The sequence below is a fragment of the Hyla sarda genome, chromosome 3 (assembly GCF_029499605.1).
Source record: "Hyla sarda isolate aHylSar1 chromosome 3, aHylSar1.hap1, whole genome shotgun sequence".
Lineage (NCBI taxonomy): Eukaryota > Metazoa > Chordata > Amphibia > Anura > Hylidae > Hyla > Hyla sarda.
Window position 1 is genome coordinate 147,922,779 of NC_079191.1, and position 12,804 is coordinate 147,935,582.

At 41.9% G+C, this 12,804-nt stretch overlaps 1 protein-coding gene across 1 annotated transcript in view; it reads left to right on the forward strand.

Annotated features, from left to right (window-relative positions):
- The window catches only part of NAALADL2 (N-acetylated alpha-linked acidic dipeptidase like 2), an 801,196-nt gene that overhangs the window by 470,360 nt on the left and 318,032 nt on the right, over nucleotides 1-12,804 (forward strand). Inside the window, exon 10 of the mRNA XM_056565215.1 lies at nucleotides 2,104-2,244. Within this exon, the coding sequence (XP_056421190.1) occupies nucleotides 2,104-2,244 (141 nt within the window). The remainder of the gene's footprint in view (nucleotides 1-2,103; nucleotides 2,245-12,804) is intronic.

The window sequence follows — 12,804 nt, forward strand, 5'->3', positions numbered from 1 at the left end:
GCAGGTAAGTGTAATATTAATTTTCTTATTTGTCGGCAGGTAAGTATAAATGCCTGCGGTGTATACCCAGGTTAATGATGGTAGCTGGTAATGATCCAATAGGATAAGATAATTGCCAATGATAATCTGATTATCACTATTGGCAAACTAATGGGGATGTATTGACCTGACATTCTGCATATGATGGAAAAATTGTTTGCTTGCTTTTTTTTTTTTTTTTTTTTTTTTCAAACACTTTATTTAGAATGTACAGCACACTCAGGAACTATGTAGTCACAGCAGTGCAGCAGCCTACAAGGAAAATCTTCCTGCTGACATTGGGAGATAAACCTGCAGGAAGAGAGAGACATACAATAGCATCTGCACATTGATTTCCCTCATTATTTTGCTAACTTATTAACCTCTTAAGGATGCAGGATGTACATGTATATCCTTAGCCTGCTCCCACCGTATGAAGCACACTATTAGCAATCAGCATTCACAGCTAATGTCGAACATCACGAATGTCCAGGATTAACCCTTTAGACACCACAATTAAAGTTGATCATGGTGTATAAATGTGGGTAATTTACTACTTAGCTAGCTTAGCTGGCTGATTGGAACCATCCCTACGAAATTGCAGGGTTCTTATCAGCTGAGAGGATTGCGAGATGGCCCTTAAAAAAACTTTTGTAAGAGAGAGAGGTGAATAAGAACCTCAATGGCCTTTCTGGCTAAGCTCCAAAGATCCTGTGTGCAGATGGCAAAAAACTTCAGCCATCACTGCAGCACTCCACTATCTGGGCTTCATGGCAGAGTTGCCAGAAAGTAGCCTCTCCTCAATAAAAGACACATGAGCGCCAACCTGGAGTTTGCAATAGATCACCTAATTCTCATGACAAAACCAAGATTGAACCCTATGGCCTCAATTCTAGGCATGGAAGGCCAACCTTGCTTGAACACAGCACCAGGCTAGCAAAGTAAATCTTATAGGAAAGCTGGCTACAGGCCTAGGTTAAATATATCTCAAATGTACCCATTGCTACATCAGTATAAGTGTTTATGATGAAACTCAAATAAATAATAATAATAATATTAATAGTCAGACAACAGTTATCTCATGGGGTGGGTAGCATATATATTATAAATCCTGGAAATATAATTATATTTAGATAGTTGTATGTTGGATTACCTTTAAAGGGGTTTTCCAGGATTCAAAAAACAGGCTTAATTTCTTTCAAAGACTACTCCTTGTCTGTTTCTGCTTTGGGTGTGGTATTACAACTTGCAGAACCACACCCAACCTTGAGACAGGGAGTGGTCCTTGACAAAAATTCTCTCAGTTTTTCAATTCCTGAATAACCCCTTTAAGAAAATGTCTATAAAGGAGTAACAGGACAATAAAACACCTGTCAATTCTAATTTGTTTTGCTTAGGTGTATGCCAATGGCCATTGTACCGAAAAATAAGAAATGCAAGTATAATTGATAATCGAGTGAGGTTGGGTTAATCGGTCACTATAAATTATGTATGACATAGTAATTTATAAATATTTCTGATATCTGATGGCGAAATTAAAAATAATTATTATCCCTTGTTTGGATATAACTAAAATGTGGTGTAATCTGTGAAGATCAGACATCAAAAAGCAATCTATTGTTTAACATTTTAAATTTGAAGTTTTCAGATAATATGCAAGATGGTTTTATTTAAGAAGATATTTTTTTTCTTTGACTTTACAATGTTTCTTTCATTAAAATTAACTTATGACATACCACCAGCCATGTGAACAGTCAAAATGCGTTAGGGTCTTAATTCTGGGACTCCCTCTAATGACTAGTTATATCCATTGGAAGCGTGAGGCAGTGCTCTTCACTCCCTGGCTTGGTGCTCAATGCAGAAAATGACTACAATAGAATATAATTGAGCCCGTCTCCTGGGGAGCTTTTGTTTGTATTGCTAATGTTTCCTGTATATGGTTTACTGCAATTCTTTTTTTTACGTAGCATATTGCTTTTTCTCGTTTAAATTGTTATTTCCTGACACACAAGTTTCTGATAGATTACTTTTCATTAACAAGGTTAGTATTTTATATACTGTAACATTTTCCATCTTTCATTTTAGATGCAAATAACCTGTGCTCAGAAAGAAGCTTGCTACAAGGCCAATGTCAGTTCTATACAAGTACAAGGAGATGCTGATTTTTTCATCAACCAACTTGGAATTCCAGCTGCACAATTTGCTTTTGCTGATAACAAAGCCAAGGTATGCTAAAATGTATACAATATGTGTAAAATCTTCAACAATATTGGTTGTAATAAAATCATGTAACTAGGCTGAGGCATTTGTCCCCTATAAGCCATTCCCCTGACAATGTCATGGACCATTCTTATACACAACAAGTATGCAAGAACATCATTTAACCCCTTATGGACACAGCCAATTGTTATTTTAAGTGGTACTCCACTGCACAAAAGTTAAACAGATTTGTAAATTACTTCTACTTAAAAATCTCAATCCTTCCAGTACTTATCAGCTGCTGTATACTACAGAGGAAGTTCTTTTCTTTTTGAATTTCTTTTCTGTCTGACCACAGTGCTCTCTGCTGATACCTTTGTTTGTTTCGGGAACTGTCTAGAGCAGGATAGGTTTGCTATGTGGACTTGCTTCTACTCTGGACAGTTCCTGACATGGACAGAGGTGTCAGCAGAGAGCACTGTGGTCAGGCAAAAGAGAAATTCAAAAAGAAAATAACTTGCTGTGGAGAATACAGGAGCTGATAAGTACTGGAAGAATTACAATTTTTAAATAGAAGTCATTTACAAATCTAAACTTCTCAATCCAAGGATAATGAAGAAAAACCGGCACTCACCCTTCTTCTCTTTAATTTTCTTTCTTTATTGCAAAATACTCACAGATAAAAACGTAGATGGGGCGGAGGGATCAGCGAGGGGGGGATACACAAACAGGCGACAGACTCTGTTTCACTCGACTGGCGAGCTTGTTCATGGCCAGAAGAAGCTCGCCAGTCGAGTGAAACAGAGTCTGTCGCCTGTTTGTGTACCCCCCCTCGCTGATCCCTCTCCCCATCTACGTTTTTACCTGTAAGTATTTTGCAATAAAGAAAGAAAATTAAAGAGAAGAAGGGTGAGTGCCAGTTTTTCTTCATTATCCTTGGATTGAGAAGTTTGGATTATTTGCTGCATACTTTAAACCAGAGCACAACCCTGCACCTGTATTCAGTTCTCACACAAGTTGCCCATTATATCCTGCATCCGGATATAGTAGCCTAGCAGTGCCGGACATTGGCTCCTCTCCTTTTGCACATCATTTACAAATCTGTTTAACTTTCTGGCACCAGTTCATTTAAAAATAAAAAATGTTTTCCAGGGAAGTACCCCTTTAAAGGGGTTGTGCGCTGCCTTTCGGAGCTCCGCACGCAGCGTCCGGAAGTTCATTACTCCGAACGTTGTGTGCGGGCTTCCGTGTTCGCGGCCGCCGGGCGTGATTTCACGCCCGACCCCCTCGTGATGTCACGCCCGCCCCCTCTACCAAATTCTATGGGAAGGGGGCGTGACAGCGGTCGCACCCCCTTCCCATAGACTTTCATTGAGGGGGCGGGCGTGACGTCACGAGGAGGCCGGGCGTGACATCACGCCTGGCAGCAGCGAACACGGAAGCCCGCACACAGCATTCGGAGTAATGAACTTCCGGACGCTGCGTGCGGAGCTCCGAAAGGCAGGACAGCGCACAACCCCTTTAAGGCTTCAGTATGTACATTTCAGCCCCTGTGTGTTAAGTCTCATACAACACGGGTGTACATTTATGCCCTGGATCATCTAGAGGTTAAAAATATTGCAGATACATTGATAACACATGTAGGATTTGTTAAATGGAAATGATTGCAAAGATTAAAAATGTAGGAATAATCCCATAAAAAGCACTATGTAAAAACTCTATAGACAGCTAAATTCTAGGTTAATATGAAATATTTAGACTTTTCTGTTGAATTGATGACATAGACAACATAATCCTGGATTTCCCGATTTAATAAAAGGGATCTCTGCTGTCTGTCATTGCACTTAAAATATTCTTCAACATCACTATGACATCACTATGTTATATATCCTTTTCTAAAGCCCTTGCTGACCACCTGTCGACTATAAAAAATTTTAGAAGTCAGAAATGAACTCTGCAAGGATGTTCCTAAGTCATATATATCATACTAGCAAGAGTGGGGAGCTTTGGTGTCAGTGAAAGCAAGGATCTCCTGAGAGAAGGCAGTGCATAAGGCTTCTTGCTTCCCATACTGACAATGAATCATGTGACTGTTGGGTGCTGGGTACCAGCAGGAACTGCCAGCAAAAATACAAATATATCTTACATCTTCGGAAAATGTTTCCGAAAGGTCTTTTTTTTTAATGGTATGTAGAATATATATATATATATATATATATATATATATATATATATATATTGAAAGAAGTAGCAGCACACCTGTTATATTAATTATAAAAAATAGCAAACAGCGTGCAGAAATTCACGGTAATGCAAATAGAGATTCACTGCAGCACTCCAAACATCAGGATAGGCTATGAATGCTTAAAGGGGTATTCCAGTGGAAAACTTTTTTTTTTTTTTTTTCATTTAAATCAACTGGTGACAGAAAGTTAAACAGATTTGTAAATTACTTCTATTAAAAAATCTTAATCCTTCCAGTACTTTTTAGGGGCTATATACTACAGAGAAAATGCTTTACTTTTTAGATTTCTCTGATGTCATGACCACAGTGCTTTCTGCTGACCTCTGCTGTCCATTTTAGGAACTGTCCAGAACAGGAGAAAATCCCCATGGCAAACATATGCTGCTCTGGACAGTTCCTAAAATGGACAGCAGAGGTCAACAGAGAGCACTGTGGCTATGACATCAGAGAAATCTAAAAAGTAAAGCATTTTCTCTTTAGTATACAGCCCCCAAAAAGTACTGGAAGGATTAAGATTTTTTAATAGAAGCAATTTACAAATCTGATTAACTTTCTGGCACCAGTTTATTTAAAAAAAAAAAATAATAAATAAAAAGTTTTCCATGGGAGTACCCCCTTAAAGGCTAGAAAAGGATGCATTCAGATTGAAAACTGTGGTCTGCCACATATTGTAGTCCAGCAATAAAACTGATATGGTTCAAAAATGAGCCTAACAGAGTCACTATCTGAATTTGTTTGGCTCATTCAAATGAGTAGTGTGCGGGTCTGGTGGGGATACGGCAGCGGTCAGTTTTTAAATCCTCCCACTGGATTCAGCTGCCGTATGGCCCAAATGTGGTGTGAATGCTCCCTAACCTTTGCACCCTAATGCATGCTGAGCCAAGCTATCAATCAAATAATTTTGATGACATTTATCTAAAACATATGACCAGTGCCTTACCCCTCTTGCAGCGGCAGGTAACCCCCAGGTCGTTCCAACCGATAGCGACTCAACCTCACTGACAGCTGAGACAGGCGCGGTACACAAGGACTAGACGGAGGCGAGGTGAGACGTAGCAGAAGGTCAGGGCAGGCAGCGAGGTTTGTAGTCAGGGGCAACAGCAGACGGTCTGGGTACACAGGCTTGTGAACACACTATAACGCTTTTACAGGGCACAAGGCAACAATATCCGGCAAGGACAGGAAGAGGAAGTGGGTTTATATATGTTTGGGAGTGATTACCACTGATTGGGCCAGGCACCAATTAGTGGTGCACTGGCCCTTTAAATTTCAGAGAGCCGGGCCGCGCGCGCCGGGACATGACAGCAGGGGAACGGGACAGGTGAGATGATTGGAATGCGACCCGCGGACGGGCGCGTCCCACTACGCAGATCGCATCCCCGCTGGCGATAACAGTTCAGCGCTCCCGGTCAGCGGGTCTGACCGGGGTGCTGCACATAGAAGAACGCCGCGAGCACTCCGGGGAGGAGCAGGGACCCGTAGCGCTCGGTGTAACATTGCTATTGATGAAAAATCAGAACACTATCCATATACATTTATTGATAAATGAAGCCAACAATAATCTAAATGGTATGGTCAGATTCGTACTAAGAGAAAGGAATAAAGTGATATGTGCTTATGTAGCCAGAAGCAGTCAGCTGTATCTATGTCAGAAGCAGTTGGACAAACAGGTATTTGAAGCAGTTAAACAGAGTTTTCATCTGAAAATAGTTGGAAATGTTTAAACAATTGAGAAAGTTGCTTAATTTTGCATTTAGGAAGCAAAGAAACAAAAAAAAATTGCAGCTCATGATAAGTAGGACATGGTTAAGAAGGGCTCATAAAGTCATTGTCACGATGCCGGCTGGCAGGAGGTGGATCCTCTGTGCCAGAGAGGGATTGGCGTGGACCGTGCTAGTGGACCGGTTCTAAGTCACTACTGGTTTTCACCAGAGCCCGCCGCAAAGCGGGATGGTCTTGCTGCGGCGGTAGTGACCAGGTCGTATCCACTAGCAACGGCTCAACCTCTCTGACTGCTGAAGATAGGCGCGGTACAAGGGAGTAGACAGAAGCAAGGTCGGACGTAGCAGAAGGTCGGGGCAGGCAGCAAGGATCGTAGTCAGGGGCAACGGCAGGAGGTCTGGAACACAGGCTAGGAACAAACAAGGGAACGCTTTCACTAGGCACAAGGGCAACAAGATCCGGCAGGGGAGTGCAGGGGCAGAGGTAAGATATAGTCTGGGAGCAGGTGGAGCCAATCAAGCTAATTGGGCCAGGCACCAATCACTGGTGCACTGGCCCTTTAAGTCGCAGAGACCCGGCGCGCGCGCGCCCTAGGGAGCGGGGCCGCGCGCGCCGGGACAGGACCGACGGAGAGCGAGTCAGGTACGGGAGCCGGGGTGCGCATCGCGAGCGGGCGCCACCCGCATCGCGAATCGCATCCCGGCTGGAGGCAGTATCGCAGCGCACCCGGTCAGTGGATCTGACCGGGGCGCTGCAGTAACGAGGATGAGGCGAGCGCTCCGGGGAGGAACGGGGACCCGGAGCGCTCGGCGTAACAGTCATATGAGTTTATCTTGTATATATGGGCTATATGAATTGCTGACATGCAAAACCTGAAAGGGCTTTTAATGCTGAAGCTTTAGGTACACAGCCTTTATGAATACACAATAATATATTAACATTTAAAGCAGTTTTAAATTAAATGCATAACATTAATTTATAGTTATCCTGTACGGCTGCAATTATTCTCTCTTTTAATTATGTACTGCAATTTTAGTAACTTCTATTAAAAGTAAAAAAAAAATAAAATTATATATACCAACCTAACCTTGCAGATTACAGGTGGAACAACATGTATTATTTGGCATATGTACGGCTAATTTTGCAATAATTGATTCTTACGAATGGACAGTTAAGCAAGTTAAGATTTTGCCAACTTCTCCAACAATTATTTTCTGGAAGATACTGCATTGTTAATTGAAATGTCTATGCTTGCAAGCGTTAAGTTAATGAAGAGGTTTTTAATTTGTATTTACTGCTGCACCTGTTCAAGAAAGAAAAAAAAATATGTACATTAAATTAAATATAATGCAGAGATTTTCTTGGAGGAGAAGAGAAAGCAGATGCTTTCTGATTAGAGTGCAATGTTTAAGACAAGCTTTTGGTTGAATGCACATTTTTCCTGTCACGTAACAGCTGTTCAACAGTTTGTGCTCCAGATATTAAAATTTACCACCTAGTCTATAATTAATAGAAATTAATGGACTTTTTTGTAGGTTAACACATGCATTGGTTCTTTTGTACCTTGTATTTGTCTTTTTAAAAATTATTTGCTTGGATGACTTAAGTAGATGTAGATGAGATAAGGATGAGGGATATGTCAAATAGCTATGCTGAAGAATATATTACTGGTATTGAAAAGAATCAGTTACTGTACTCTATCCACACATTCTATTTTTAAACCTGAAGCAGAATGATACCAATATTGGCACCCTATGTCTAATTATAATTAGGCCCTGCAAAATTTCTAAGGTGTACTCACAGTTTGAAGGTAACAACTTTATTAATTAATAATAATAATATGTCAGCAGTTTTCAAGTCTCTGTTAGCAGGAGCTAAATAAAACCAAGATTTTAACTTCAAGTTGACTGAATAACAAAAATGTCACAGTGATCTATTTCCCGTAGCAGTAAAAAAAAAAAAAAAAAAAACACACACAAATTGTTTCATTGATTATTATGTAAATTAATACTTCTGTTCAATGTGTTTAAATACTTAAAAAATGTCTTCTTAGTTCTCCAAATCAATGCCACAATTTTCCAAAAAAACTCTACTTAGTAATGGCACCACATGCCAGTTAAGATCATGCAGTCAAGGAAGAGACACAGCTTTTTTCACTCCCAGTCAGGCTTGATTGATGTCCCTGAGTATGCACGCCTGTGTTTAGTGCCCCATACACATTCACAGTATGCTGATGAGCCCAATTAAGTACACCTTAAATGGGCACTCTAATTAAAACTAATTTTTGCTATTGCACTAATTATACTTTATTTAATAAAAATGTAGTTTTCTATGTTTTATTTGTGTTTATTGTGTTCATTAACGTCCATCTGTGGCTCCCGAGGTATGACGGGCACTCAGCAGGTGAGCGCTCATCATACCCGGTGGGTCCCAGTTGCTATAGGCAACCAGGACCCCCGGCTAATGCCCGACATCGCCGATCGGGCTGATGTTCGGCATTAACCCTTTAGATGAGGCAATCAAACTTGATCGATGCATCTAAAACTAAAGTAAACATTGCCGGTTAGATCACTGGTGCTGTTCGGGACCGCTGTGGTGAAATCACAGCATTCCGAATAGCTTGCAGGACGCAAGGAGGATCCCTACCTGCCTCCTCGGTGTCCGATCTCCGAATGACTGCTCCGTGCCTGTGATCCAGTGAAAATAAAGTGTTAATAAATGTGATTTAACCCCTTCCCTAATGAAAGTTTAAATCACTCCCCTTTTCCCATTAAAAAAAAAGCTGTGGAAATAAAAATAAACATATGTGGTATCGCCATGTGCATAAATGTTCAAACTCTAAAAATATTTTGTCAATAATATATTGTACAATGGTGTACATGTAAAACAAATCTAAAAGTCAAATAGCGTATTTTTAACTTTTATATACCATAAAAAATGAATAACAAGTGATCAAAAAGTCTGATCAAAACTAATATTGTACCAATAAAAACTTCAGATCAATTTTTTTGTAGTAAAATAAAATCAAACCTATATAAATTGGGTATTCTTGCAACCATATGGACCTACAGAATTAATATAATGTGCAATTTTTACCGAAGACTGGCAACTAGGAAGACAAGGCAGCCGGCACTACCGGAACTAGACCATAGAGAGGAATGGAGAAATACAGCGGGACCGGACCAGATGATATAATCCTGTAGCGGTGGTGCTCAGCCAAATAAACACTAGCGATTCAGCAGGAGGACAAAGGAAAGAGGCGACACTCACCATTCAGGAAAACTTCTTTGTTCACTCGGCGGTGACATCAAGCGGGATACAGGCGGGGGAGCAGGGTGGAGGAGGGGCAACCAGGACAAGTTGTTTTGTGCGCCTTGCGCACTTCCTCTAGCCCTGTGTGAAGTCTGCGGTGCGCCGTCGCCACATTACATAGAGACGGCGCGACGCAGTCGCTAGGCAACCTGGCACAATACAGGGTCATGTGACAAATACGCGAAAGTCATGTGAACACAAAAAAGAAAACACAAAAATCAACAAAGAACATCAGTAAGCATAAGGATTAAAGAAAGGAACTATATTCGTTCCTGTCATTGAGTCCAATATTACCCGTTGCATTAAGGCGCACAATCCAGCGGGCCTCTTTCTGCAAGAGGACCCTATAACGATCACCTCCATCTCGGAGGGATGGGACCTTCTCAAGCCCTAAGAACTTTAGATCAGTAGTATTACCTGCATGTTTTTCTAACATGAGGGCAATCAATCTGAGAGCCCCAGCGCTGGTCTGGATGGAGCGAATGTGCTCTCGGAACCGGACCTGGAGCTGCCTGATTGTCTTGCCCACATAGTATCTTCTACAGGGGCACAAAAGGGCATACACAACAAAAGTAGACCTACAGGTAATGAGTTCAGACACTATGTGGGTAATACCACCTAGGGTGACGCTGTCACTTTTGTGCATAAGATCACAATGTGGGCAAGACCGGCTCGGTCGGTTGCCAGTGAGAGCATGACTAGAAAGCCAGTGTGTTGGAGTTTTAGGTTTTGATTGGATCAACTTTTTAATCTGATCACCAATAGTAACGTTTCTCCGGACCGGCGCTGGGGCTCCCAGATTGATTGCCCACATGCAGGTAATACTACTGTTCACATGACTTTCCCATATTCGTCACATGACCCTGAATTGTGCCAGGTTGCCTAGCGACTGCGTCGCACCATCTCTAAGTAATGTGGTGACGGCGCCCCTCAGACTTCACATCCAGCTAGAGGAAGTACACAAGGCACGTGAAACAACTTGTCCTGGTTGCCTCTCCTCCACCCTTCTCCCCCGCCTGTATCCTGCTTGATGTCACTGCCGCTGAGTAAATAAAGAAGTTTTCCTGAATGGTGAGTGTCTCCTCTTTCCTTTGTCTTCCTGCTGAATCTTTACCGAAAATTGCACTGCATAGAAACGGAAGCCGCTATAAATTACAAAATGGCCTTTTTTTTTTTTTTTTTCAATTTTGCCCCACAAATAATTTTTTTCTAGTTTTGCCTTAGATTTTGTAGTTAAATTATTAATGGTATTGCAAAGTAAAATTGTTATGGATTTTTAGGTGGAAAATTGAAAGTGTTATGATTTTTAAATGGTGAGGAGGAAAAATGCAAAAATGAGAAATCGCCAAAGAGGGAAGGGGTTAGAAAAAGGTGCCACTAGGTGTCTCCCTATTTGTCCAGAGCCCATTTCCCCCCAGCCATTTCCCCCCACCCAGCTAGCCTGGCAGAAATCCAAAATCATGAAATGCAGTCTGGAGTGCTGAGGGGGGGGGGGGGTACAGCCTTTTTCCCATTAATGGTGGCTAGAATGGATACCCTGTGTTAGGGGATTCATTTTTTGACTAGCTTTTAAATTTTTTGAGGTCTCATAGTTAGCTGGCTGTTTGTTTTCTCAAGGGTTTAAAGGGTAGCTCCCACCATCCTATTTTTTTTCTGTCCCTTCCTATTGCCAATCTATCCCTAACCCCCTCCCTGCTTTAAATTTTTCTTTTTACTGTATTAAAAATGCCTTTTGTCTGCCTGGCAGTGTGCTCACTACCAGGCAGACTTCCCCAGCAGGCACCACGTCACTGATGCCTGCTAGGGGGGACTTCTGCCCTTAGTTCATCTACACAGGGTGCCTCCAGCTGTTTCACCACTACAACTTTCAGCTTGACCTGACATCTATTGGCTGTCAGGGCATGCTGGGAGTTGTAGTATTGAAACAGCTGGAGGCACCCTGTGTAGATAAACTATTAGTTGGTTACATGCGGCGCTAGCCCGTCCCCTCCGCCTCCCTCCCCCCACACCATACCCCATTCCCTCCATCACAACCCCCCCCCCCCCCCCGCATACCCTGTTCCCTCCATCACAAACCCCCCTCCCACATACCCCGTTCCCTCATCACACTTACTGCTGAGTCCGGCAGCAGGCGTGCAGGGAGAGCGGCGGCGATGAGGCGGTTGCGATGTGCGGGAGGAGTGGCCTCCCAGCCAGTGGCCAGGGAGCCAATGCGCTCGCTCCCTGCCTGTCTGATTGACAGGCAGGGAGTGAGCGCAGGCTGAATGAAAAAGAACCGATGCCCGGCCGCATCAGTCCTTTTTCAGGTGTGACGTCGCGCCAGGCTGCAGCCTGCCACTAGGAGGGAGACCTCTAGCGGCCGGTTTTCAAATGTAAATGAAAGCATTTTAATTAAAAAAAATAATAATAATAAAAGTATATTACAGATATGTTGTAGTACATAAGTACTACAACATATCAAAAAATAAAGTTGGTGACAGTGCCCATTTAAGAATTCCTTTCACAAATTTCACCAACATATGTACATACGCTCTTTCGTCCTGGAACTCAAGGACCAAGGGGGTACCTGCTGCCCTGAATCCTTAAGCAGCTTTTAAACTTTAGAGCAGTGAGTGTCAGCTACTCTCAGTAGCCTCACACTCACTGCTTATGCCGGGCAGTGGCAATCCCACTGCTGCCCAGCAATTAACTCTCAAGACGCTGTGATCAATGCCGATTGAAAGTGAATGTCGAAGTGAAAGTGGAAGATGCCGGCAGCTAATTGGAGCTCATGGAACCCCCTCAACGTGATTGCGGGGGTTCTGTGAACCAAAATGGTGGAGTAGGGTCACCTTAACTGCCTCCTGTTCACTGATTTAATGATGTAGCCTGGCAATCAGTGGATTGCAGATCTTACTGTGTAATGCTATGCTATTGGCATAGCATTATACAGGAAATGCAATTTAATGATTGCATATAAAGTCCCCTATGGGGACTTAAAAAAGTATAAAATAAAAAAAGTTTCTAAAAGTATATTAAGCCCCCTTCCCTAATAAAAAGAAACCCCCCTTATTTTCCCATTTTAAAAAAATTACATATTTGGTATATCTGTGTGCGTAAATGTCCACACTATTAAAATATAATGTTTATGATCCTGAATGGTAAATGGCGTGAATGTAAAAAAATACCAAACACCAAAAATACTAATTTTGAATTACATCATATATTGGAAAAAAAATTATAAAAAGCAACAAAAAAGCCTCATCAAAGCAAAAATGGTACCAATGGAAACTAATTATCACCGCTCTTACATCCCACATATGGAAGGG